Genomic DNA, 26,285 nt, shown 5'->3' with positions numbered 1-26,285 from the left:
AGGTGTTACATGTCTTTTGCTGTAAGTGTTTACTTACTGGAGGGGTTTTTGTTTGTGCTGGAGAGCCACAGCTAGCTCCTGACTCTGAGAGGCTGTACCGTTCAGCGCAGTTGTTGCTCCTCCTACACATTGGACTGAATCGTTGACCGGAGAGGGAACCAAAAATTTTTAATTTGATATAGTATACAGACTTCATAATCTGTACTTTTTTGGTTGAATGTAGTTTTTATTTCCATTTTGGTTTTATGTTGTGTTTACTTTTTATTGAAGTGCATTTTGTAATGGCGACTGAGAGTCCATTTTATTTTTGCCTTTGGTTGTTTTGTTTATTTTGTTTACCAGTTTCAGTGTTAAGTGTTCTTTTGCACATAAAGTGTATTTATTTTTGGCAGAATGTGCTTGCATTACAGTTATTACAGTTTAAAATGGTCTTCAAACAATATTATTGTTTGTTGCAATAATTTCTGAGACAATAGTTCAGCTAGATTTATCATGACAGGCCTACTTTTGCATTCCTTGTTCATGCATGTGATCTTATATTTCTATGATGTTTGAAATAAATAAATGAAGTGAAATAAAAACTTTTTAGGGAGGCACAATTCTAGACTTTTCTAAGATTGACGGGGGTCCAGATCCCCCCGAGCCTCCTGGGATTTCTGCCCGTGATCTCTATTCAGCTGAAGCTAAAAGTGCATCATCTTCATTTTAATTTATTGTTAAATGTAAAAAATAAAATCAGTCTAAAGGACTGGTAAAAACATAAATGTAGTGTTCTCACTTCACTTCAGGGGTCCAGACCAGTTATATAAGGAGACTGGTAAACTGTCCAAGTAGAAACATGCAAATGGTTTTCTTCACATCTACATTTCTGAAATATCTCTGTCACTCCAAATTTGTTCTGTGGGACATGTTTAAGTTAAATGGATCAGGTGTCTCCAACAGTGATGACAGGAAAGGATTCTTTGTGGCATTTCTCCCAAATATTCAGTTTTCATGAATGCAGTGTCTGATGGTTGCTATGGAGACCTGATGCCTCCAGGATGTTCCTCTTGGCTGCAGTTCTCTTACAGAGAGACCTGGAGATGTGTTGACCTGCTCCACCATCCTCCTCAGTGTGTGGTGTTGAGATAAACTCATCCAGCCTTAACTCTCATAAATTCAGTTGTTTCCCTATGTGCGCAGTTTGAGCAATAATGAATGGGTTTTAATTTTAGGCCAGTTTTTTCTATCTTTTCTTGGATCCATGTCATTTTTAATAACACATTTACCTTGTTTATGGAAATGATGTGAGATTAAACACATGTCTAATGTAGGTCGAGTTCGTCACTGTATAAAGACCGAAAGAATAAACGTTTAATTGTGAAAGAAATGTAAAATCTGTATGAAACTGTACTTCTGGGTTAAAATCTGAATGTAGTTGAAATCTTAACATTTCGCCCACAGCTCAAATTTAGTGAGGAAGACTTTACCTGATTTTTAGTTAAATTCTATAAACTAATTGTAGATGAACAGTAGAATGCCTACAGACTAGAATCTCCAGGAAAAAACAGGCTGATCCATGAGATAGTTATCAATTAAATTATATTAATGATGTCATCCTTTGTTCCCACAGACCTCCAACAGCCTAGTGTCTCCAATGAGGAAGAAGCTTCTGCCATCCAACAAGTCAGTAGCCTGGCAAGTAGGTCCAGTCAGGATCAGAAAGAAGCAGAACATCAGTGGACTGAAGAGGTACAGATGGAATCAGAACCAAAATGGATTAAAGAAGAAGGGAAGGAACCAGAACCTGCACTGCTCAATCATGAGGAAATAGAATATCCACTAAAATACGTAAGAAAAGAGGAGCTAGATTCTTCCGTGCTTCAACATGAACAGCAGCCACCAGAACGTTTACCAACTGGACAGGACCAGAAGAACCTCTGCAGCAGTCAGGAGGGAGAGCAGCTTGTCCAGAAACAGTTTGCTGCTTTGATTCAGACTTCCACTCTTCAGGAAGATGATACAAGTGAAGAAGAGAGAACAGAGCAGCTTTCCCTTCATATCTCTCCAGTGATTGAGAGCAAAAATCAGGAAGGAAGCAGCTCATCTGAGTCAGAGAGTCAGTCTGGTACCAGTACAAAGAACAGATCTTTTAAATGTGATGTTTGTGGAATATGTTACACACGACAGTGGATGTTGAAAAAACATTACAGAACCCACACTGGTGAGAATATTTCATGTGAAACATGCGGAAAAGGTTTCTCACAAATTTGTGATTTAAAAATCCACAAGAAAATTCATACAGGTGAGAAGCCTTTTTCATGTCAGTTTTGCGGAAAAACCTTCTCTCTCATTCACAATTTATATCGCCACAGGAGTATTTATACAGGTGAGGAGCCTTTTTCATGTGAATCATGTGGGAAAAGGTTTTCTAAAATGAGTCAATTAAATTACCACAAGAAATCTCGTACAAATGGGAGGCCTTTTTCATGTGAAACATGTGGGGAAACATTCTGTCAAACTAGAAGTTTAAATCGTCATAAGAAAAGTCATTTAGGTGAACGGCCTTTTTCATGCCAGTCATGCGGAAAAAGTTTCTCACAAAATAAGTATTTAATTTGTCACATGAAAACTCATACAAGTCAAAGGCCGTTTTGAAGCCAAACTTGTGGAAAAGTTTTCTGTGAAATTGATCATTTAGATAAACTCAGGAGAACCCACATGGGTGAGATGTGGTTTTCGCATGAAATATGGGATGAAAAATGTCTTTCATTATGGTAAACTGAATTTGCACATGAAACAAATATATAACAAGTATGTAAGAATGATGGAGTTGGAATTGCAAAGTCCAGAACTCTCCAACCCAATTCTTTATTATTTAATGTCCTGCAGGTTTTAGATTCATCCCTGTTCCTTGGGCGCTGTCAAGAATTTTGGGCCCCATAACAAAAAAATAAAATTGGTTGCCCCCTGTGCAGTTGTCACTATTTTTTGAGCCTGTCTCACCATTTAAAGAGTAACTGTAAATCCTTGCAATTTCCTTGATTTCTTTGGTTCAATACTGGCACCATCACAATGTTTACTGTTAGTGAATTATACATGCAACAGTGTAGTACTTTATCTGAAGCAAGATTAAAAGCAGTAAAAGTAATGTTAACTCTTTATTTGACCGGTTGTGAATACGACTGTGATGACACAGTCATAAATATGACATAACACCTGAACTCATGAACATGAGTAAGTCTTCATGAATATTTATGACTGTTGTCATAAAGTGTCATTTGTTAAATCATGACACTTTTAATACAAAGTTGACATTATTCAAAATGTCTTTGTTATGACAACTTGACTTAACCAAGAAATCATGATCTGACATAAATTTGTTCTAAAAGTATTACTAATTAAACTTTATCTTTAATAACATAAAGCTACATAATTTTTTAAAGTTTTATCAGTGTCAGTGGAGCAATCTATATGTGTTCAGTGGAAGCTGGCATCCAGGTAAATAATTTAAAATCATTCTTGGAATTTCTGTCTCAGTAAGGTTTTTTCACAATTAAATGTTCTAATATTTTAAGTTTTCATTTCTGAGTCAGACGCCCAGAATCCCCCAGGACTGGGATGCTGGGACAGATATTCCGAGTTAAATTTCCTGTATTGTTACAGAAGAAAGTGAAATGCATCATAAAAATTATAGTATAGACATAAAAAATTTAAAGGCTTTGGTAAAAGGAAAAGAAAAGAGTTCAAAGAATTAACTCAATGGAGTGGAGTAAGGCAAACCGAACATTGCTAAAAAAGTTTTTCAGATCAAACGTTATCAGAAATTGGAAAATACACTGCTCAAAAAAATAAAGGGAACACTTAAACAACACAATATAACTCCAAGTAAATCAAACTTCTGTGAAATCAAACTGTCCACTTAGCAAGCAACACTGATTGACAATCAATTTCACCTGCTGTTGTGCAGATGGAATAGACAACAGGTGGAAATTATTGGCTATTAGCAAGACACACTCAATAAAGGAGTTTTTTTTTTTATGTTGAGCTAGTTTATTCCACGCATCACACTTTGACATGCATTTTACACAAACGGCTCCTATATCCTTTCCACTCCACAATGTCATAGTTCTTTTTATACTTCTGCATTTTTATGAAGCTTTTGAGCTATTATAGTCAAAGTACAAGGAAGGTGCCTTTAACTGTTTTTATAGAAGTTAGATTTTCATGAAACATCACTCTGAAGTCGTCTTCCATTTGCTTGATTTTAGTAAATACAGATTCTGTGATATGCTTACTTCTATTTGTAGAAATGTGAAAATAGCAGTATCAAAGTTTTGTACAGCAATTACACCAAACTCCAGGTCCAGCTTAAAAGTCTTATTTAAAGTGGTTGAGAGGCAAACTCGGGCTGTAACGTTGTAGAAAACTAAATGGGGAATAAAATCTGGACACCCAAACATTTTTCCATACTAACCCAGACCTAGAAAACGACGAGATATTTTATACTTTCCTAAACTTCTCAAGACTTTGTAGAAACTCTGGTCTAACAAAAATAGAATAAATGAGAAGCAGACAAAAACACAGTAGGAAACAAACAGTGTGAGGCCCCTCAGTGATCATTTAAAACAATAAGATCACATAGACTCAATAAAGGAGTGGTTCTGCAGTTGGGACCACAGACCACTTTTCAGTACCTATGCTGTCTGGCTGATGTTTTGGTCAGTTTTGAATGTTGGTGGTGCTTTCACACTCGTGGTAGCATGAGACGGACTCCACAACCCACACAAGTGGCTCAGGTAGTGCAGCTCATCCAGGATGGCACATCAATGCGAGCTGTGGCAAGAAGGTTTGCTGTGTCTGTCAGTGTAGTGTCCAGAGGCTGGAGGCGCTACCAGGAGACAGGCCAGTACACCAGGAGACGTGGAGGAGGCCGTAGGAGGGCAACAACCCAGCAGCAGGACCGCTACCTCCGCCTTTGTGCAAGAAGGAACAGGAGGAGCACTGCCAGAGCCCTGCAAAATGACCTCCAGCAGGCCACAAATGTGCATGTGTCTGCACAAACGGTTAGAAACCGACTCCATGAGGATGGTATGAGGACCCGACGTCCACAGATGGGGGTTGTGCTCACAGCCCAACACTGTGCAGGACGCTTGGCATTTGCCAGAGAACACCAGGATTGGCAAATTTGCCACTGGCGCCTTGTGCTCTTCACAGATGAAAGCAGGTTCACACTGAGCACATGTGACAGACGTGACAGAGTCTGGAGACGCCGTGGAGAGCGGTCTGCTGCCTGCAACATCCTTCAGCATGACCGGTTTGGCAGTGGGTCAGTAATGGTGTGGGGTGGCATTTCTTTGGAGGGCCGCACAGCCCTCCATGTGCTCACCAGAGGTAGCCTGACTGCCATTAGGTACCGAGATGAGATCCTCAGACCCCTTGTGAGACCATATGCTGGTGCGGTTGGCCCTGGGTTCCTCCTAATGCAGGACAATGCTAGACCTCATGTGGCTGGAGTGTGTCAGCAGTTCCTGCAAGATGAAGGCATTGAAGCTATGGACTGGCCAGCCCGTTCCCCAGACCTGAATCCGATTGAGCACATCTGGGACATCATGTCTCGCTCCATCCACCAACGTCACGTTGCACCACAGACTGTCCAGGAGTTGGCGGATGCTTTAGTCCAGGTCTGGGAGGAGATCCGCCACCTCATCAGGAGCATGCCCAGGCGTTGTAGGGAGGTCATACAGGCACGTGGAGGCCACACACAATACTGAGCCTCATTTTGACTTGTTTTAAGGACATTACATTAAAGTTGGATCAGCGTGTTATTTCACTTTAATTTTGTATGTGGCTCCAAATCCAGGCCTCCATTGGTTAATAAATTTGATTTCCATTGATGATTTTTGTGTGATTTTGTTGTCAGCACATTCAACTTTGTACAGAACAAAGTATTCAATGAGAATATTTCTTTCATTCAGATCTGGGATGAGTTATTTGAGTGTTCCCTTTATTTTTTTGAGCAGTGTAAATATGAATAACATGAAAATCTATGAATACATTATGAACAACATAAAATACATAACAAACTTTGCAACAACTGAAAATAAAACCAGTGAGTATCACACAAGGAGAAACTATGAAGGAATTGACAGAAACAAGACTGAACTGAAAAAAACTGAATACTCAAACTAGATTGACTAGAAGCACTAAGGAAGGGCAGAAGTAGACTCTCACTAAAAAATAAAGCAGGCATAAACATAACTGGAAACACTACAAGGGACTGAAATGATAAAAGAAACAAGTAAAATCCCAGCCCTAAACTCAGAGTCCTGACAACAGGAGTCTCAAACTGCCTTAAATCAAGTAATATTTATTTTATGTAAGTGGTTTCTAGGTTTAGATTCAAGCCAGAATGTAAAGTAGATGATAGCAATTATCTTGATTTATTAGGACAAATCAAGATGTGCTCTTTGGGTTTGTAATAGAAAAGATTTAGTATTAGAAATTCAGCACAGTTTATTTAGCGCTGGCACTGATGCTTGGTTCTGTTGGGTACCAGGACACGAAGGTGTAAAAGGTGATGAAAAGGCAGACAAATTAGCAAAAAGGGATTTATTGGGGCCAATAACGATTACAATTCCTTTTGGAAAAGAGGGAGGGAAATCAGTTATTAAGAGTAAAAGAATAGAAATATGGCAAAAAAAAAGATGGAATGAAGATAAGGGAGGAAGGAGTTTATATAAAGTACAAAAGTCAGTAATAATTAAAAATATTACTGAGAGAAGCAGAAGGGAATAAATAATAATGATGAGATTAAGACTCGGTCATACCAATCTAAATGACATTTTATGTCTAATAGAGAGGAAAAATAATGATAAAAGTGAAGGATGAGGAGAGAAAGAAAATATATAACATGCATTGATGAATTGTAAAACATTTTACAAAGGGAGAGATTGAGAAGAATGGTTAGAAGGACAGGAATGGAGTCTTTACAGGAATGTTGGGAAATGAAGGAAACATAGTGGATATTTACAGATTAAGGAAAGCATTATTTATTTTTCTTCAGAATACAACATTAAAAAAATAAACAGAATTTAATGCATGTAATGTTGCTACACACTCATGTACAGTAGGTGGCGGTATAGCTTAAAGTTGCTTGCGATTCGCCATGATAGAAAAAGAAGAAGCTAGCATACGCTAAGCTAGAAAACTGCTGCATTGTCCCATTCCTGCTAATATTTCAGCAACCATGTCTTCAGCTCAGCATCTCAGAGATTTTATCAGAGAGAGACTAACTGCTGCTGCTCAAGAAATCTTCACCGAGGTTGAAAAAACCATCATTTGCTACGAGGAAGAGCTCGATGCTCAGCGCAGGATGATGGGGATCAACTGGAAACCAGAAATTAAGCTACACAGAGTCGGTTCGGAGCTGCAGAGACAAAGTTCTGGTAGGTCTGGATAAAGGTGCTGATGTTTTCACTGAAGACAGCAGAGATCCGTCAGCGGCGATAGTTGCTGCAGCTCCAGCTGCTGCTAAACGGGGCTGAACAGAAACTGTTTTAGCTGCTAGCTCTGATGCTACAGAGGCTGATAGTTTTGGAGCTCAGGACAAAATGTTGCAGCACAAACAGAAAATGTGTTTATGAGTCTCTGAAAACCAGATGGAGATCATTCAAGCCCCGTGACTAAATATATATTTTTCCAAGTATGATCAGTGCTGTAAATTCTGGAATATAGTGTGTAAATTCTTCATTTATAAGCTCATACGTAATTTTGTAAATGCTAAAATAAATAATTGCATGATGTCCGTCCACACAGCTCCAGGTCTGATTACTGCGGTGAAGGTTATTAGGAAAGAGAGAAGGGAGGAAGGATGAGCTGTGTTGTTTTTCATAGGAGCACAGAACAAACGTATGAAACAAAAAACGTGCAATATTTCATTGTTTCTTATAATAATTGAGCCACAGCGCCAATTGCATGTCTGGAGCTGCAGAGGTTGCACAGCCCTGATCTCGCAGAGCAAAGCTGTAATCCCTTCTCAGACCAGCTGATGCTAAAAATGCAAAATCCTCAAGACTTTTAAATTGTATATTGATGCATTTTAATGTGTATTTTTTGCCATCTTGGAAATATGGCAATGTTCACAGAGCAAGCTGTATCTGTTGCAAAAGAGAGAAAAAGGTCAGTTTTTAACAGTAAAGAATTGAAATAATTGTTTTTCACTTTGCTGAACATGTGATTAAATCAAATTTTGCTCTGTATTCAACATGGTGGCAGTACACAAAGCTGCGTAAACCTTTAAGAATTTGGGGCGAACAGGTGATTATGAGCTGAAAGAGGACTGTACGGTCAGCTTTGGAAGCAAATACTAACAAACAAATTATTTTGTACTAGAAGCCGTCTGGAAAACTGGACTATGTGCCACGTCAGCTGAGAGTAAACCCAACGAGAAGTGGCAGTCATCTGTGATCAAGTCTCTTCCAATGGCTTTTGAAACTTCTCCAGCAAGATGCCAGGCTGTTTCTCACTTTTTGAGAAGGTTATGGAACTGGAGCGTAAAATATTAATGCTACGTAGGACACAGGACGCGGAGAACTTCATGGACACCGTGGTGATTGACCAGACTCAGACGGTGACCACTGCACAGCTGACTGACACCATACCTGTAGAGGTTGACAAACAACCCAAGAGTTCCACCCCTGCGCCTGTGGTTCACAATATGGTCAGTGATCCTCCAACCATTGGTTCACCGTCGGCCATTGACAACTTGTGTCCAGCGGGGGAATCCAGTCAAACACACTGGCTTCAGCATGGGGCAAGACCCAAGCAGAAGACCCAAAGCGACAGAGGGTTTGGCATGAATAAAAGCTCTGCTGCCCGAATGCTAACCAAGACCAGAAGACAGACTCACATCACATCTGTTTTAAAATCGTTGCATTGGCTCCTAGTATGTCTCAAGATTGATTTTAAGATTCGTTTACTGTTTTTTTAAATCTCTTAATGGTCTTTCACCATCTTATCTTGCAGAGCTGCTATTACCTTACGAACTCCTGCAGACCCTGAGGTCCTCTGGCACCGAACTATTAACTGTTCCCAGAGTCAGAACACACTCTGAGGGTGAAACTTCTTTCCAGTGTTTGGTCCTCGTTTGTGGAACGGTCTGCCAGAGAACTTGAGGGCTCCAGAAAACGTTGTTGTCTTTAAGACAGGGCTCAAGACCCATCTTTTTAATTGTATTTCCTGAATTGACTCATTTTTGCTTAGCCTTTGCATTTTCAGGGTGTTTGTTTTTTATTGATCTGTACGCTGCTTTTAGTGTGAAGGGTGATTTATAAATAAAATTGATTGATTGAAGTTATAACAAAACACATTTAAACAATCAAATATCTCCAGCAAAAAATACCTATAATGTACATATAAAGTCAATTTTTGGTTGTAGTTGTACTTTTTAGGAGCACAAATACCTAAACAGTGACTAGTCCCACCATTTTGGATGGCGAAGTTAGAACACACAGGAGCGAACTGTCCCAATTCTCAAATGTTTGCACGCTTGAAATCTACAGACTGAAACCCTTGTGTGCTGTTTGACTGAGTCCACACTTCATAGAGGGGTGTAAGGTGCAGCATTGGGACCAGACCAGGGAGACCTGGAGATGTTTTGTCCTGCACCACCATCTCCCTCAGAGTGTGTTGTTGAGAGAAACTCATCCAACCTCATCTCTCACACTTCCAGTTACTAATCTAGATGCACAGTCGGAGCAGTGGTTTACGTTATAGGTTTACTCATCACATTTATAAGCCAGAGAAACAGAATGCCATATTTTACTGACTTAAGTTTTTACACAGTCTGATCAACTTTAAAAAGTGAGGTTACACGTAAAATTAAAAATCTATTGTCTTAAGGTAAGATGAGTTCTTTACTGTATGAATGCCCTAAAATTAAACATCTAATTGTAAAAATAATATCTGTATGAAACTGTACTTCTGGATTAATATCTTTAGAGCATTTTTGCCACAGCTGTAATTTAGTGTGGTGGACACTTTACCTGCTTTTTACAAAAGGTAAATAACTCTACAAACTTATTTGTTATTAACTAGATGATGCCTACAGACCGGAATCTCCAGGAAAAACCAGGCTGATCCATGAGATAGTCATCAATTAAATTATATTAATGATGTCATCCTTTGTTCCCACAGACCTCCAACAGCCTAGTGTCTCCAATGAGGAAGAAGCTTCTGCCATTAAACGAGTCTGGAGCCTGGCAAGTAGATCCAGTTATGACCAGAAACAACATCAGTGGACTGAAGAGGAACATATGGAACCAGAACCAAAATGGATTAAAAAAGAAGAGGAGGAACCAGAACCTGCACTGCTCAAACATGAGGAAATAGAATATCCACTAACATATGTAAGAAAAGAGGAACTAGAGTCTTCAGTGCTTCAACATGAACAGCAGCAACCAGAACATTTACCAACTGGACAGGACCAGAAGAACCTCTGCAGCAGTCAGGAGGGAGAGCAGCTTGTGCAGAAGCAGTTTGCTGCTTTGATTGAGACTTCTACTCTTCAGGAAGATGATATGAATGAAGAAGAGAGAAGAACAGAGCAGCTTTCACTTCATATCTCTCCAGTGACTGAGAGCAAAGATCAGGAAGGAAGCAGCTCCTCTGTGTCAGAGAGTCAGTCTGATACCTGTACAAAGAAAAGATCTTTCAAATGTGACATTTGTGGGAGATGTTACACACGACAGTATAAATTGAAAAACCATTACAAAACCCACACTGGTGAGAGACCTTTTTCATGTGAAATATGCGGAAAAAGTTTTTCTCTAAGTTATATTTTAAAATGTCACAAGACAACTCATACAGGTGAGAGAACTTTTTCATGCCATTCAATCGAAGGGATAATTTGAACAGTCACATGAAAACTCATACAGGCCGGGGACTGCGTTGAAGCCAAACTTGTGAAAAAATTTGAAATATATTACTTATTCTCTTTAGAACCCACATGGGTGAAATGTGTTTTCCACATAAAATATGGTGGGGAAAGTGTTCTTTTATTACTGTGAACTGAATTTTCACATAACACAAAAGTGACAATTAGGCATTTAACTCACACAGATTCACTGTAATAAATATTAAACAATGTCTTGGATTGTTTTCACTTTGCAATATACGTTAGACCCTCACCTATTTTTGGTTGCCCATTAATGGATTTTTAAAAAACTATTATTTTAGAACATGTATACACAGACATACATTTCTATATAGATATAGTTATATATAGATATCTCTATATAGACATAAAAAATCATTTATAAATGTATGTGCCACTTGTATGTCTCTAACAACTTAGGAGCTCTGACAACTGCAAAGTAGAGTGATATTAGTGATGCTTTTAGCTTTTTTATATATTTTAGGATTACTGATTTGTGGCGGATGTGTAATTTTTACCTACTTGATGATTTGTGTATTTTATTTTGTTATTTTTTGATAAATGGTTTGGACTACTTTTTGTCTGGAAATAAAGACATTAATTGATATGGAGTACCCCCCCCCCCCCCGTTTATCGCCTATCCACACACTGTAGTTCATCTACTTTCACTGTGAATGCAGATGCTTGACGCGTTTCACGCGTCTCCTATACATGACTATGTAGGGGTAAAGATAGACATATTTAAGAAACTCGCATTGTGATTACCTTAAAATATATTCAGACGGTTCTAAGAACATTAAAGGATGTGTGGGAATATATATACCAGATTTTAAAATATATATTTCCAAACAATTAGACCAATTATCTGTTTATACAGCGGAAATTGTGGCAGTTATACTAAACTTGTAGTAGGTTGAGGAGAAAGGGAGAGATTGAGAAGAATGGCGTTAGGAGGACAGGAATGGAGTCTTAAAGGAATATTGGTAAATAAAGGAAACATAGTGGACATTTACAGATTAAGTAAAGCTTTATTTATTCTTCTTCAAAATACAACATTTTAAAAAAAAAACTAAATTTAATGCATGTAATGTTGCTACACACTCATGTACAGTAGGTGGCGGTATAGCTTAAAGTTGCTTCCGATCCGCCATGATAGAAAAGAAGAAGAAGCTAGCATACGCTAAGCTAGAAAACTGCTGCATTGTCCCATTCCAGCTAATATTTCAGCAACCATGTCTTCAGCTCAGCATCTCAGAGATTTTATCAGAGAGAGACTAACTGCTGCTGCTCAAGAAATCTTCACCGAGGTTGAAAAAACCATCATTTGCTACGAGGAAGAGCTCGATGCTCAGCGCAGGATGATGGGGATCAACTGGAAACCAGAAATTAAGCTACACAGAGTCGGTTCGGAGCTGCAGAGACAAAGTTCTGGTAGGTCTGGATAAAGGTGCTGATGTTTTCACTGAAGACAGCAGAGATCCGTCAGCGGCGATAGTTGCTGCAGCTCCAGCTGCTGCTAAACGGGGCTGAACAGAAACTGTTTTAGCTGCTAGCTCTGATGCTACAGAGGCTGATAGTTTTGGAGCTCAGGACAAAATGTTGCAGCACAAACAGAAAATGTGTTTATGAGTCGAGCTCCTTCACTATATACATTATTCCAATTGTTATAAGTGCTACAAATCTGGAATATAAGGTGTAAATACTTCATTTGTGAGTTCATATGTGATTTTATAAATCCTGTAAAATAAGTACATCTCCAGGTCTGAATACTAAAATGGAGGTTATTAGGAAGGAGAAGGGGAGATGCAGGATGAGCTGTTGATTTTTTTCATATGGACACAGAACAAACGTATGAAACAAAAAACGTGCAATATTTCATTGTTTCTTATATTAAGTGAGTCACAGAGCTGCAGGTTGCGCAGCCCAGATCTAGCAGAGCAAAACTGTAATCTTGTCTCAAACCAGCAGAAGCTAAAAGTGCAAAATACTCAAGACTGTTAAATTGAATATTAATACATTTTAATGTGTATTTTTTGCCATTTTGGAAATATGGCAATGTTCACAGAGCAAGCTGTCTGTTGCAAAATGGAAAAAAGTCAGTTTTTAACAGTAAAGTATTAAAATCATTTTTATTTCACTTTGCTGAATGTGTGACTAAATCAAATTTTGCTCTGTATTCAACAAGTCATAACAAAACACATATAAAAAGTTAAATATCTCCAGCAATAAATGTGGAATGCGAAAAACCTATAGTGTACATTTAAAATCATTCTTTTGTTGTAGTTATGCTTTTTAGCAGCACATCCTCCTCAGTGTGTGGTGTTGAGAGAAACTCATCAAGCCTCATCCCTCACACTTCCATTTACTAATCTAAATTTACAATCTCAGCAATAATGAATAGGTTTTCATTCTAGGCAAGTTTTTTCTACATTTTCTTGGATCCACTTTCTTTTGAACATCAAGACATCTTCCTTATTAAAGAAAATGTTCTCTTCTCTTTCTTCTATTGAAGAATGGCTTAGAGAAACAAGCCACTCTGTGTCTCATCACATTTATAATCCAGAGAGCCAGAATGCCATGTTTTACTGATTTAAGTTTCTACACAGTCTGATCAATTTTAAAAAGTGAGGTTACAATTAAAATTAAAACATATTGTCCTATGGTAGGATGAGTTCTTCTCTGTATGAATGCCCTGAAATTAAACATTTAATTGTAAAAACTAATTTTAAAAATCTGTATGAAAGTGTATTTGTGGATTACAACATTTTGAATATTTTTGCTATGGCTTCAAATTAGTGTGGAGGACACTTTAACTGCTTTTCCGTTAAACTCGACAAACTAATTTTAGATTAACCGTATGATGCCTACAGACCAGAATCTCCAGGAGAAACCAGGCTGATCCATGAGATAGTTATCAATTAAATTATATTAATGATGTCATCCTTTGTTCCCACAGACCTCCAACAGCCAAGTGTCTCCAATGAGGAGGAAGCTTTTGCCATCCAACAAATCTGGAGCCTGTCAACGGGGTCCAGTCAGGACCAGAAAGAAGAACATCAGTGGACTGAAGAGGTACAGATGGAACCAGAACCAAAATTGATTAAAGAAGAGGAGGAACCAGAACCTGCACTGCTCAAACATGAGCAAATAGAATATCCACTAACAAATGTAAAAAAAGAGGAGCTAGATTCTTCAGTGTTTCAACATGAACAGCAGCCACCAGAACATTTACTAACTGGACAGGACCAGAAGAACCTCAGCAGCAATCAGGAGAGAGAGCAGCTTGTCCAGAAGCAGTTTGTTGCTTTGATTGAGACTTCTACTCTTCAGGAAGATGATATGAATGAAGAAGAGAGAAGAACAGAGCAGTTTTCCCTTCATATCTCTCCAGTGGTTGAGAGCAAAGATCAGGAAGGAAGCAGCTCCTCTCTGTCAGAGAGTCAGTCTGGTACCAGTACAAAGAAAAGATCTTTCAAATGTGACATTTGTGGGAGATGTTACAGACAACTGTGTAAATTGAAAAACCATTACAGAACCCACACTGGTGAGAGACCTTTTTCATGTGAAACATGCGGAAAAAGTTTCTCTCTAATTAACTATTTAAATGACCACAAAAGAACTCATACAGGAGAGAAACCTTTTTCATGCCAGTCATGTGGAAAGAGTTTCTCTCGAATAGGTAATTTAAAGGACCACAAAAGAATTCATACAGGAGAGAAACCTTTTTCATGTCAGTCATGTGGAAAGAGTTTCTGTCAAATGAGCATTTTAAGTCGTCACAAGAAAATTCATACAGGTGAGAAGCCTTTTTCATGTGAATCATGCGGAAAGAGTTTCTCTCTAATTAACTATTTAAATGACCACAAAAGAACTCATACAGGAGAGAAACCTTTTTCATGTCAGTCATGTGGAAAGAGTTTCTGTCAAATGAGCATTTTAAGTCGTCACAAGAAAATTCATACAGGTGAGAAGCCTTTTTCATGCCAGTCTTGCAGAAAGAGTTTCTCACGAATTAGTCATTTAAATCGTCACAAGAAAATTCATACAGGTGAGAAGCTTTTTTCATGCCAGTCTTGTGAAAAAAGCTTCAATCGAAGGGATCATTTGGTCATTCACATGAAAACCCATACAGGTCAAGGGCTGCTTTGAAGCCAAACCTGAGAAAAAGTTGCCTTTGAAATTGGTCACTTAATTATTCTCATTAGAACCCACATGAATGAGATGGGTTTTTCATGAAATATGGAGAAGAAAGTGTTCTTTCATGCTGGTAAACTGAATTTTCACATAACACAAATACACAAATTAGTCATTAACTCACACAGATTCACTGTAATAAATATTAAACCCTGTCTTGGATTGTTTCACTTTTCAAACATTAGACCTTCACCTATTTTTGGTTGCCCATTTAAGGATTTTTTAGCAAATTTTGTTAAATTTTCTAAAGAATATTTAGAATATTCAAAGTGATTTCAACTGGCTTGGAAGTGGAAATATTGAAGGTCTACGCTACTTGACATGCTACTGGCTGACTTTTGCAAATTAGCCAATGAGGACCTTTCAGAACCCTCCTCAGATTTCCAGGATGTGGAGGAAAACATTTGATATTAGTTTCTGTAGTTGTGCCAAGATGATTGCCACTAAATATATTAATGCATATTATGGTATATTTTGTGTTTGAATTGTTAAAATAGACAGTTACACACCATTTTAGTCTCAAATACTCTCAAGTACATAAGAGTGACGGAGTTGGAATTGTTTACTGCAGAGGTCTCCAACCCAATTTCTCATTATTTAATGTCTTGCAGGTTTTAGATTCATCCCTGTTCCTAACGGCGCTGCCAAGAACTTTGGGCCCCAAGACAAAAAATAAAATTGACTGCCCCCTGCGCAGTAGCTGTCTCTATTTCTTCAGTCTGTCTGACCCATTTAAAGCGTAACTGTAAATGCTTGCAACTGCCTTGCTTTCTTTGGTCCAATACTGGCACCATCACAATATTTACTGCTAGTGAATTATATATGCAGCAGTCTGCATACAGTTTGCAATTGTAAAAAGAACAGAGAAAACAAAATTCCTCCCGTGGATGACGTTAACTAGCCTAGCATGTCAATGAAGAGTGCTGCTCACCTTTTCAGGAATAGGGAGAAGTTGGCTGTCTGGGGAGTTAGGACTGCTGCTGACTAAAAATCTAAAAATCTTAAAGTAGAAGAAAATGTAACTTCAACAATTTTACAAAACTGTTGGGAACATTCAAAATTCAGGATTAATGGATTCAGATGGATTGTAGATAAATGGGCTAAAATGTACGGATTAGAGAACAAGCAAATACTGCAGTTTAATTTGATTAGTGTTGTTCCTCCTTGGCTATTTCCTGATGTAAATATAGACATGAGACTTCATAAAATGAAAGATGATTGGAATTCAAACGAAGTAGGGGTAAAGACAGGTACATGTTTAAGAAACTCACATTCTGATTACATTAAAGTATATTCAGATGGTTCTAAAAATATAAAAGGATGTGTGGGAATAAGAATATATATACCAGATTTTAAAATATATATTTCCAAACAATTATCAGACCAATTTTCTGTTTTTACAGTGGAAATGGTGGCAGTTATACCAAACCTTCAGTAGGTTGAGGAGGTTCGACCAGATAGGGAGGTGGTATGCATGGATTCCAAAGCAGTAATAGAAATTATTCAGGTAGAAGGAAATAATTGAAAAGACTTAATATTAGAAATTCAGCACAGTTTATTTAGGGGTGGCACTGATGTTTGGTTCTGCTGGGTATCAGGACACGGAGGTGTAAAAGGCAGAAAAATGAACAAAAAGGGCTTTTTAGGGCAATAACATTTACAATTCCTTTTGGAAAAAAGGGAGGGAAATCTCTCTCTTTTGTTAAGAGTAAAAACATAGAAATATGGCAAAAAAGATGAAATGAAGATAAAGGAAGAAGTTTTTGTAAAATACAAAAGTCAGTATTAATTAAAAAATATTATTGAGAGAAACAGACGGGAATAAATAATGATAAGATTAAGACTCGGTCATACTAATCTAAATGACATTTCATGTCTAATAGAGAGGAAAAATAATAATGGATTTAGAGAGAATAAAATACATAACATGCATTGATGAATTGTAAAACATATGAGCCTGACAGGGAGAGATTGAGAAGAATGGTTAGAAGGACAGGAATGGAGTCTTAAAGGAATGTTGGGAAATGAAGGAAACATAGTGGATATTTACAGATTAATGAAAGCTTTATTTATTTTTCTTCAGAATACAAAATGTAAAAAACAGAATTTAATGGATGTAATGTTGCTACACACTCATGTACAGTAGGTGGCGGTATAGATTAAAGTTGCTTCCGATCCGCCATGATAGAAAAGAAGAAGAAGCTAGCATAAGCTAAGCTAGAAAACTGCTGCATTGTCCCATTCCAGCTAATATTTCAGCAACCATGTCTTCAGCTCAGCATCTCAGAGATTTTATCAGAGAGAGACTAACTGCTGCTGCTCAAGAAATCTTCACCGAGGTTGAAAAAACCATCATTTGCTACGAGGAAGAGCTCGATGCTCAGCGCAGGATGATGGGGATCAACTGGAAACCAGAAATTAAGCTACACAGAGTCGGTTCGGAGCTGCAGAGACAAAGTTCTGGTAGGTCTGGATAAAGGTGCTGATGTTTTCACTGAAGACAGCAGAGATCCGTCAGCGGCGATAGTTGCTGCAGCTCCAGCTGCTGCTAAACGGGGCTGAACAGAAACTGTTTTAGCTGCTAGCTCTGATGCTACAGAGGCTGATAGTTTTGGAGCTCAGGACAAAATGTTGCAGCACAAACAGAAAATGTGTTTATGAGTCGAGCTCCTTCACTATATACATTATTCCAATTGTTATAAGTGCTACAAATCTGGAATATAAGGTGTAAATACTTCATTTGTGAGTTCATATGTGATTTTATAAATCCTATAAAATAAGTACATCTCCAGGTCTGAATACTAAAATGGAGGTTATTAGGAAGGAGAAGGGGAGATGCAGGATGAGCTGTTGATTTTTTTCATATGGACACAGAACAAACGTATGAAACAAAAAACGTGCAATATTTCATTGTTTCTTATATTAAGTGAGTCACAGAGCTGCAGGTTGCGCAGCCCAGATCTAGCAGAGCAAAACTGTAATCTTGTCTCAAACCAGCAGAAGCTAAAAGTGCAAAATACTCAAGACTGTTAAATTGAATATTAATACATTTTAATGTGTATTTTTTGCCATTTTGGAAATATGGCAATGTTCACAGAGCAAGCTGTCTGTTGCAAAATGGAAAAAAGTCAGTTTTTAACAGTAAAGTATTAAAATCATTTTTATTTCACTTTGCTGAATGTGTGACTAAATCAAATTTTGCTCTGTATTCAACAAGTCATAACAAAACACATATAAAAAGTCAAATATCTCCAGCAATAAATGTGGAATGCGAAAAACCTATAGTGTACATTTAAAATCATTCTTTTGTTGTAGTTATGCTTTTTAGCAGCACATCCTCCTCAGTGTGTGGTGTTGAGAGAAACTCATCAAGCCTCATCCCTCACACTTCCATTTACTAATCTAAATTTACAATCTCAGCAATAATGAATAGGTTTTCATTCTAGGCAAGTTTTTTCTACATTTTCTTGGATCCACTTTCTTTTGAACATCAAGACATCTTCCTTATTAAAGAAAATGTTCTCTTCTCTTTCTTCTATTGAAGAATGGCTTAGAGAAACAAGCCACTCTGTGTCTCATCACATTTATAATCCAGAGAGCCAGAATGCCATGTTTTACTGATTTAAGTTTCTACACAGTCTGATCAATTTTAAAAAGTGAGGTTACAATTAAAATTAAAACATATTGTCCTATGGTAGGATGAGTTCTTCTCTGTATGAATGCCCTGAAATTAAACATTTAATTGTAAAAACTAATTTTAAAAATCTGTATGAAAGTGTATTTGTGGATTACAACATTTTGAATATTTTTGCTATGGCTTCAAATTAGTGTGGAGGACACTTTAACTGCTTTTCCGTTAAACTCGACAAACCAATTTTATATGAACTATATGATGCCTACAGACCAGAATCTCCAGGAAAATCCAGGCTGATCCATGAGATAGTTATCAATTAAATTATATTAATGATGTCATCCTTTGTTCCCACAGACCTCCAACAGCCAAGTGTCTCCAATGAGGAAGAAGCTTCTGCCATCCAACAAGTCTGTAGCCTGGCAAGTAGGTCCAGTCAGGATCAGAAAGAAGCAGAACATCAGTGGACTGAAGAGGTACAGATGGAACCAGAACCAAAATTGATTAAAGAAGAGGAGGAACCAGAACCTGCACTGCTCAAACATGAGCAAATAGAATATCCACTAACAAATGTAAAAAAAGAGGAGCTAGATTCTTCAGTGTTTCAACATGAACAGCAGCCACCAGAACATTTACTAACTGGACAGGACCAGAAGAACCTCAGCAGCAATCAGGAGGGAGAGCAGCTTGTCCAGAAGCAGTTTGCTGCTTTGATTGAGACTTCTACTCTGCAGGAAGATGATATGAATGAAGAAGAGCGAAGAACAGAGCTGCTTTCCCTTCATATCTCTCCACTGGTTGAGAGCAAAGATCAGGAAGGAAGCAGCTCCTCTGTGTCAGAGAGTCAGTCTGGTACCAGTACAAAGAAAAGATCTTTCAAATGTGACATTTGTGGGAGATGTTACACACGACAGTGGTACTTGAAAAACCATTACAGAACCCACACTGGTGAGAGACTTTTTCTATGTGAAACATGTGGAAAGAGTTTCTCACAACTTAGTGATTTAAAAGTCCACAATAAAATTCATACAGGTGAGAGACCTTTTCCATGCGAATCATGCAGAAAAACTTTCAAACGAATTGGTGATTTGAGAGTCCACAAGAGAATTCATACAGGTGAGAGGCCTTTTTCATGCAAATCATGCGGAAAGTGTTTTTCTCAAATTGGTCATTTAATTGCCCACAAGAAAACTCATATAGGTGAGAAGCCTTTTTCATGCGAATTTTGCAGAAAACGCTTCTCAGAAAATGGTAGTTTAAATGACCACAAGAACATTCATACAGGTGAGAGACCTTTTTCATGCGAATTATGTGGAAAAAGTTTCTATCGAGTTAGTAGTTTAAATGCCCACAAGAAAATTCATACAGGTGAGAGACCTTTTCCATCATGACAATCCTGTGGAAAAAGCTTCTCTCGAAGGAATAATTTGAGGATTCAAATGAAAACTCTTACAGGTCAAAGGCTGTTTTGAAGCCAAACTTGTGGAAAGGTTTTCCCTGAAATTGATCATTTAGATAAACTCAGGAGAACCCAAATGGGTCAGATGTGTTTTTCCACATGAAATATGGGGTGAAAAATGTCTTTCATTATGGTAAACTGAATTTCCACATGAAACAAATATATAACAAGTACATAAGAATGGTGGAGCTGGAATTGCCTAGTCCAGAACTCTCCAACCCAGTTGCTCAACATTAAATGTCCTGCAGGTTTTAGTTTCATCCCTGTTCCTAGGGGCGCTGCCAGACTTTTGGGCCCTATGTCAAAAAATAAAAAATGTTTATACTGCGCAGTTGTTGTCACAATACTTACTGCTAGTGTGGAGCGAGAAAAATTAACAAAGTCCAAACCTTGTTAAAGAGAAAGAACAAAACACAGCTTTATTTTACATCTGCGCAGATGGAGAACTCCGAAGAGATCTAACTAGACAAAGGAATCACCTCTCTATATATACTGTATACTGTCCTTCTCCCACAGACAGAGTGTCATCACCAACATTCCCAAGGAGCTAATCAGATTAATACACACAGAGAGAAAAATGCAACTTTCAGTTAAAAATGTGTTTCAGACAGAATATTCTGTGTCTAATAATAATCGCTCCGCCGTCGGTCTGGTCTTGTCCCTCCGCAAGGTATGACAACTATTTACTTATCGCCTGTTGCTAAGCTTCTGACCCACTGAGGCAAAGTGTGAAGGCTAAAAAGAGAAACAATGACTCTGTAAGACTGAGTGAGACATAATAAACTGATTAAACATTGTAAGATAAATATTAAATAAACTTCTAATAAAAGTAAGCACACTGGAAATAATTATTTTATTCCACACTAGTGAATTATTCATGCAACAGTCTGAATACAGTTTGCAAGATTAAAAGTAGTAAAAGCTAAATATTTAATATTCCGTTCTTAGTAATGTATGGAAAAACGACGCAAATATGTAGAGATGCATCAAAAGAAGAGACTGATAAAACAGGGATAGCAGCATACATTCCTAAGCAAAAAGTTATTATAAAAAGGACAGCAGATAATTTATCATGTTTTTCAGCAGAGATGTTTGCAATTATTTTTGCATTGCAATGAGTGGTGGAGGTGAAGCATGCTAAGATAGGTATCTGTTATGAAAATGTATATAGGTTGGCTAAAGAAGCAGGTAAGGTAAGTGCAATTGAATGCAAAGTCTCATTCAGCAGAACAAAAATTAAAAATGATTATTGAAGATGAAATAATACATGGCAGGAAAGATATAGACAAAAGAGGGAGCTGTAAAAAGTAGTAGTATAATGAATAAGAAAGAGAAAATATGGATAAACAAGTTGAGGATTAGGCATACTAGTTTAAATAGTGATTTAAAAATTATAGGAAAACATCCATCAGGTGATTGTTCTTATTGTGTGGACATAGAAGGAATAAAACATGTTTAGGTTCATTTTAAGTAATTTATAAGAGAAAGAAAAGAAATGGAAAGGATAAGAGGCATTTCAAAAATTATGGCTAATTAGGAAATCATCAATCACAATACATAAATCAAGCATTTATTAAATATTTAAGATACAAAATTAGCTGAGAGAATTTACTATGTATATGTGTGCATGTATATAATATAGTTACACATCCGTCCAGTTGATGGCGCTAGTACACAAAGTCTGTAAATTGCCAGTAAAGACCATAGAAAAAGAAGAATTGTGCATGGCCTAAGCTAGAAAGCTGCTGCATTGTCCCATTCCTGCTAATATTTCAGCAACCATGTCTTCAGCTCAGCATCTCAGAGATTTTATCAGAGAGAGACTAACTGCTGCTGCTCAAGAAATCTTCACCGAGGTTGAAAAAACCATCATTTGCTACGAGGAAGAGCTCGATGCTCAGCGCAGGATGATGGGGATCAACTGGAAACCAGAAATTAAGCTACACAGAGTCGGTTCGGAGCTGCAGAGACAAAGTTCTGGTAGGTCTGGATAAAGGTGCTGATGTTTTCACTGAAGACAGCAGAGATCCGTCAGCGGCGATAGTTGCTGCAGCTCCAGCTGCTGCTAAACGGGGCTGAACAGAAACTGTTTTAGCTGCTAGCTCTGATGCTACAGAGGCTGATAGTTTTGTAGCTCAGGACAAAATGTTGCAGCACAAACAGAAAATGTGTTTATGAGTCTCTGAAAACCAGATGGAGATCATTCAAGCCCTGTGACTAAATATATATTTCCAAGTATTATCAGTGCTGTAAATTCTGGAATATAGTGTGTAAATTCTTCATTTATAAGCTCGTACGTAATTCACAGAGCTGCAGGTTGCACAGCCCTGATCTAGCAGAGCAAAACTGTAATCTTGTCTCAATCCAGCTGAAGCAAACGTGCAAAATCCTCAAGACTGTTAAATTGAATATTAATACTTTTTAATATGTATTTTTTGCCATTTTGGAAACATAGCAATGTTCACAGAGCAAGCTGTCTGTTGCAAAAGAGATAAAAAGTCCATGAGATAGTTATCAATTAAATTATATTAATGATGTCATCCCTTGTTCCCACAGACCTCCAACAGCCAAGTGTCTCCAATGAGGAAGAAGCTTCTGCCATCCAACAAATCTGGAGCCTGGCAAAGGGGTCCAGTCAGGATCAGAAAGAAGAAGAACATCAGTGGACTGAAGAGGTACAGATGGAACCAGAAACAAAATGGATTAAAGAAGAAGAGGAGGAACCAGATCCTGCACTGCTCAAACATGAGGAATTGGATTATCCACTAACAAATGTAAAAAAAGAGGAACTAGATTCTTCAGCACTTAAACGTGAACAGCAGCCACCAGAACATTTACTAACTGGACAGGACCAGAAGAACCTCTGCAGCAATCAGGAGAGGGAGCAGCTTGTCCAGAATCAATTTGTTGCTTTCATTGAGACTTCTACTCTTCAGGAAGATGATATGAGTGAAGAAGAGAGAACAGAGCAGCTTTCCCTTCATATCTCTCCAGTGGTTGAGAGCAAAGATCAGGAAGGAAGCAGCTCCTCTGTGTCAGAGAGTCAGTCTGGTACCAGTACAAAGAAAAGATCTTTCAAATGTGAAATGTGTGGGAGATGTTACACACAACTGTGTAAATTGAGAAACCATTACAGAACCCACACTGGTGAGAGACCTTTTTCATGTGAAACATGCGGAAAAAGTTTCTCTCTAAGTTATATTTTAAAAAGTCACAAGAAAACTCATACAGGAGAGAAACCTTTTTCATGTCAGTCATGTGGAAAGAGTTTCTCTCGAATAGGTAATTTAAAGGTCCACAAAAGCACTCATACAGGTGAGAAGCCTTTCTCATGTCAGTCATGCGGAAAGAGTTTCTCACGAATTAGTCATTTAAATCGTCACAAGACAAGTCATACAGGTGAGAAGCTTTTTTCATGCCAGTCTTGTGAAAAAAGCTTCAATCGAAGGGATAATTTGATCATTCACATGAAAACCCATACAGGTCAAGGGCTGCTTTGAAGCCAAACCTGTGAAAAAGTTGCCTTTGAAATTGGTCACTTAATTATTCTCATTAGAACCCACATGAATGAGATGGATTTTTCATGAAATATGGAGAAGAAAGTGTTCTTTCATGCTGGTAAACTGAATTTTCACATAACACAAAAGTGACAATTAGTCATTAACTCACACAGATTCACTGTAATAAATATTAAACCCTGTCTTGGATTGTTTCACTTTTCCAAACATTAGACCTTCACCTATTTTTGAAGGTCTAATGGTTGCCCATTTAGACCTGCATTTTGCCCATTTAAGGATTTTTTAGCAAATTTTGTTAAATTTTCTAAAGAATATTTAGAATATTCAAAGTGATTTCAACTGGCTTGGAAGTGGAAATATTGAAGGTCTACGCTATTTGACATGCTACTGGCTGACTTTTGCAAATTAGCCAATGAGGACCTTTCAGAACCCTCCTCAGATTTCCAGGATGGACATCTGCAAGTCAAATGTTTGTCATGAGAAACACACAAATATTCATGCTTTGCTGAAGAATTTCATGTCTAAATTTATGTGAGACTTGGATGTAACAACTTAATAAAAGCTCTGACAAATACAACCTGTAGCAATTTCATATATAGATATTTTGCCTATTGGAATAATCATTTATCTGCTTTGTGATGTGTTTTTTTTTTTTTTACTTAATGATTTGTGTATTTTTTTAAAAATGGTACAGACTACTTTTTGTCTAGGAAGAAAGACTTATGTATAATACAAAGTTGTATTTCAGCTAAAACACATCTGGTTAAATTAGGCAAATTATTCAATATCAGGCTTTAAGATTATGTACTAGAGCATTTAAAACCACATCAACAGCAGCAATATAAGGAGAAATTCAGTTAGATTTAAGAAGCCAAAACTAGAAATAAACTATTGGTTCAAGTTACAAGGCAATAACTTTGATCATCCAACTTGGGAAATTTGAAATCCATGGTGGGAAAAAGAAAAGAAAGAAATGAGGAGTTTTGGGTGGATAATTGAAAAGAAAAAATAATTTCAAATGAATAATTTAGAAATTATGGTAGTCAAACCCCAATATCAATTATACCTCCCTGGATTCTACCAGAAGCAATAGTAGACATGTCAATAATGGAATAGAAACAAGATAAATCTTTCATCATAGATAATTATTCAGTACAATTATATTTAAAGAATTATCAATATATTCAAATCTATACAGATGCATCAAAAATAACAAGAAAAATAGGAATAGCTTTTCTAGTACCAGAATTCAGTATAAAAATAGAAAAACTAAAAATGTTGGCAATATTATTAGCTTTTCAATGGGGAGAAGACATAAAACCATTAAAAACAATAATTTGTTCAGATTCAAGCTCTGCATTAAGTTTAAAATATAATCAATCAGATAGTAGGATGGACATTTTATTAGAAATATTTTATACATTATTCAGAATACAAAATATGGGTTTGATAGTTATATTTGTGGGTTCCAGCATATATTGGCGTAGAAGGAAATGAGAGGGCAGATAAAATGGCAATTCAAAACTCTTATTAGTTTTACAGTTAAAACAAGTAAATATGAGGGAAAGTGTATTATTAAACAAAAACTGATGAAAAAATGGTGGGATGAAGAAAAATCAACACAGCAGGAGAAAGTAATTACTTGAGCAGCTTGTCCAGAAGCAGTTTGCTGCTTTGACTGAGACTTCTACTCTTCAGGAAGATGATATGAATGAAGAAGAGAGAAGAACAGAGCAGTTTTCCCTTCATAACTCTCCACTGGTTGAGAGCAAAGATCAGGAAGGAAGCAGCTCCTCTGTGTCAGACAGTCAGTCTGGTACCAGTACAAAGAAAAGATCTTTCAAATGTGATGTTTGTGGAAGATGTTACACACAACTGTGTAAATTGAAAAACCATTACAAAACTCACACTGGTGAGAGACCTTTTTCATGTGAATTTTGCAGAAAAGGTTTCTCACAAAATAGTACAATAGTTTAAATGAGCACAAGAAAACTCATACAGCTGAGAAGCCTTTTTCATGCCGGTCTTGTTATAAAAGCTTCTATCGAAGGGATAATTTGAGGATTCACATGAAAACTGATAGAGATCGGGGGGGCCTTGCCTTGACATGTCTTGCTGCTGAAATAAATAAATAAAATTTCATTGATTGATTGAAGCCAAACTTGTGGAAAGATGTTATTTGAAATTGATTATTTAGAGACCACATGGGTATATCTGTTGTTTGAATTGTTAAAATATACTTTTTTTTTTTTACACCATTTTAGTTTTGCAAGTACTCTCAGGTATTAAAGAATGATAGGCAGTAGATCCTGAGGACTTGGTTAGAAGAACCTAGCCTAGTCAAAGGCCAGACTTCAACCTTACTGAAATCCAGATTTTTTTTCAGAGAGCTGTGGAGAAACAGATTTTTGTAAATCTAAATGATCTGCTGCAGGGTTCTAAGAAAAACTTAGTGAACATTGTTCCACAAACATGATGTTGAAGCTTTACAGTTACATTTGTTGACTTCTGTATAGATTTTTTTTAAATCAGAGTTTAATTTTATGTGAATTTGAAATGGACCAAAGT

General features: G+C 37.3%; 4 protein-coding genes and 1 long non-coding RNA gene across 14 annotated transcripts in view; 4 read left to right on the top strand and 1 right to left on the bottom strand.

Annotated features, from left to right (window-relative positions):
* Positions 1 to 11,526, top strand: part of LOC114146276 (zinc finger protein OZF-like) — a 40,309-nt gene extending 28,783 nt beyond the window's left edge. The window contains exon 4 of the mRNA XM_028020219.1: positions 10,870 to 11,526. Coding sequence (XP_027876020.1) covers positions 10,870 to 10,933 — 64 coding nt within the window. The 3' untranslated portion in view covers positions 10,934 to 11,526. The remainder of the gene's footprint in view (positions 1 to 10,869) is intronic.
* LOC114146251 (zinc finger protein 260-like) overlaps positions 1 to 15,458 on the top strand; it is a 39,564-nt gene extending 24,106 nt beyond the window's left edge. For 5 of the 10 annotated variants that reach the window (XM_028020162.1, XM_028020166.1, XM_028020172.1 and 2 more), the window contains 3 exons: positions 1,613 to 2,368; positions 10,177 to 10,848; positions 14,544 to 15,458. In XM_028020162.1, coding sequence (XP_027875963.1) covers positions 1,613 to 2,368; positions 10,177 to 10,848; positions 14,544 to 15,064 — 1,949 coding nt within the window. In that variant the 3' untranslated portion in view covers positions 15,065 to 15,458. Of the gene's footprint in view, positions 1 to 1,612; positions 2,369 to 10,176; positions 10,849 to 13,871 lie in introns of all 10 variants that reach the window. The other 5 variants (XM_028020168.1, XM_028020164.1, XM_028020169.1 and 2 more) reach the window with 5 other exon arrangements.
* LOC114146364 (uncharacterized) lies at positions 2,148 to 25,827 on the bottom strand. The gene is made up of 2 exons (XR_003595888.1): positions 25,639 to 25,827; positions 2,148 to 2,293 (listed from the first exon to the last, which is right to left on the bottom strand). It is a non-coding gene; the product is annotated as an uncharacterized LOC114146364 (long non-coding RNA).
* LOC114146308 (zinc finger protein 32-like) lies at positions 17,346 to 20,453 on the top strand. Its single transcript, XM_028020268.1, has 2 exons — positions 17,346 to 17,572; positions 19,098 to 20,453. The coding sequence occupies exons 1-2, from the start codon at positions 17,374 to 17,376 to the stop codon at positions 20,129 to 20,131; spliced, it is 1,233 nt and encodes a 410-aa protein (XP_027876069.1). The 5' UTR covers positions 17,346 to 17,373; the 3' UTR covers positions 20,132 to 20,453.
* Positions 21,929 to 24,294, top strand: LOC114146315 (oocyte zinc finger protein XlCOF22-like). Its single transcript, XM_028020277.1, has 2 exons — positions 21,929 to 22,179; positions 22,756 to 24,294. Exons 1-2 carry the CDS (start codon positions 21,981 to 21,983, stop codon positions 23,697 to 23,699), a joined length of 1,143 nt encoding a protein of 380 aa, XP_027876078.1. The 5' UTR covers positions 21,929 to 21,980; the 3' UTR covers positions 23,700 to 24,294.
* Positions 25,828 to 26,285: the final 458 nt, after the last annotated feature.

This window comes from Xiphophorus couchianus, chromosome 6 (genome assembly GCF_001444195.1).
Source record: "Xiphophorus couchianus chromosome 6, X_couchianus-1.0, whole genome shotgun sequence".
In the NCBI taxonomy this organism is placed as follows: Eukaryota; Metazoa; Chordata; class Actinopteri; order Cyprinodontiformes; family Poeciliidae; genus Xiphophorus; species Xiphophorus couchianus.
The sequence above is the reverse complement of the archived record's forward strand: the minus strand, read 5'-3'. Positions and strand labels throughout refer to the sequence as shown.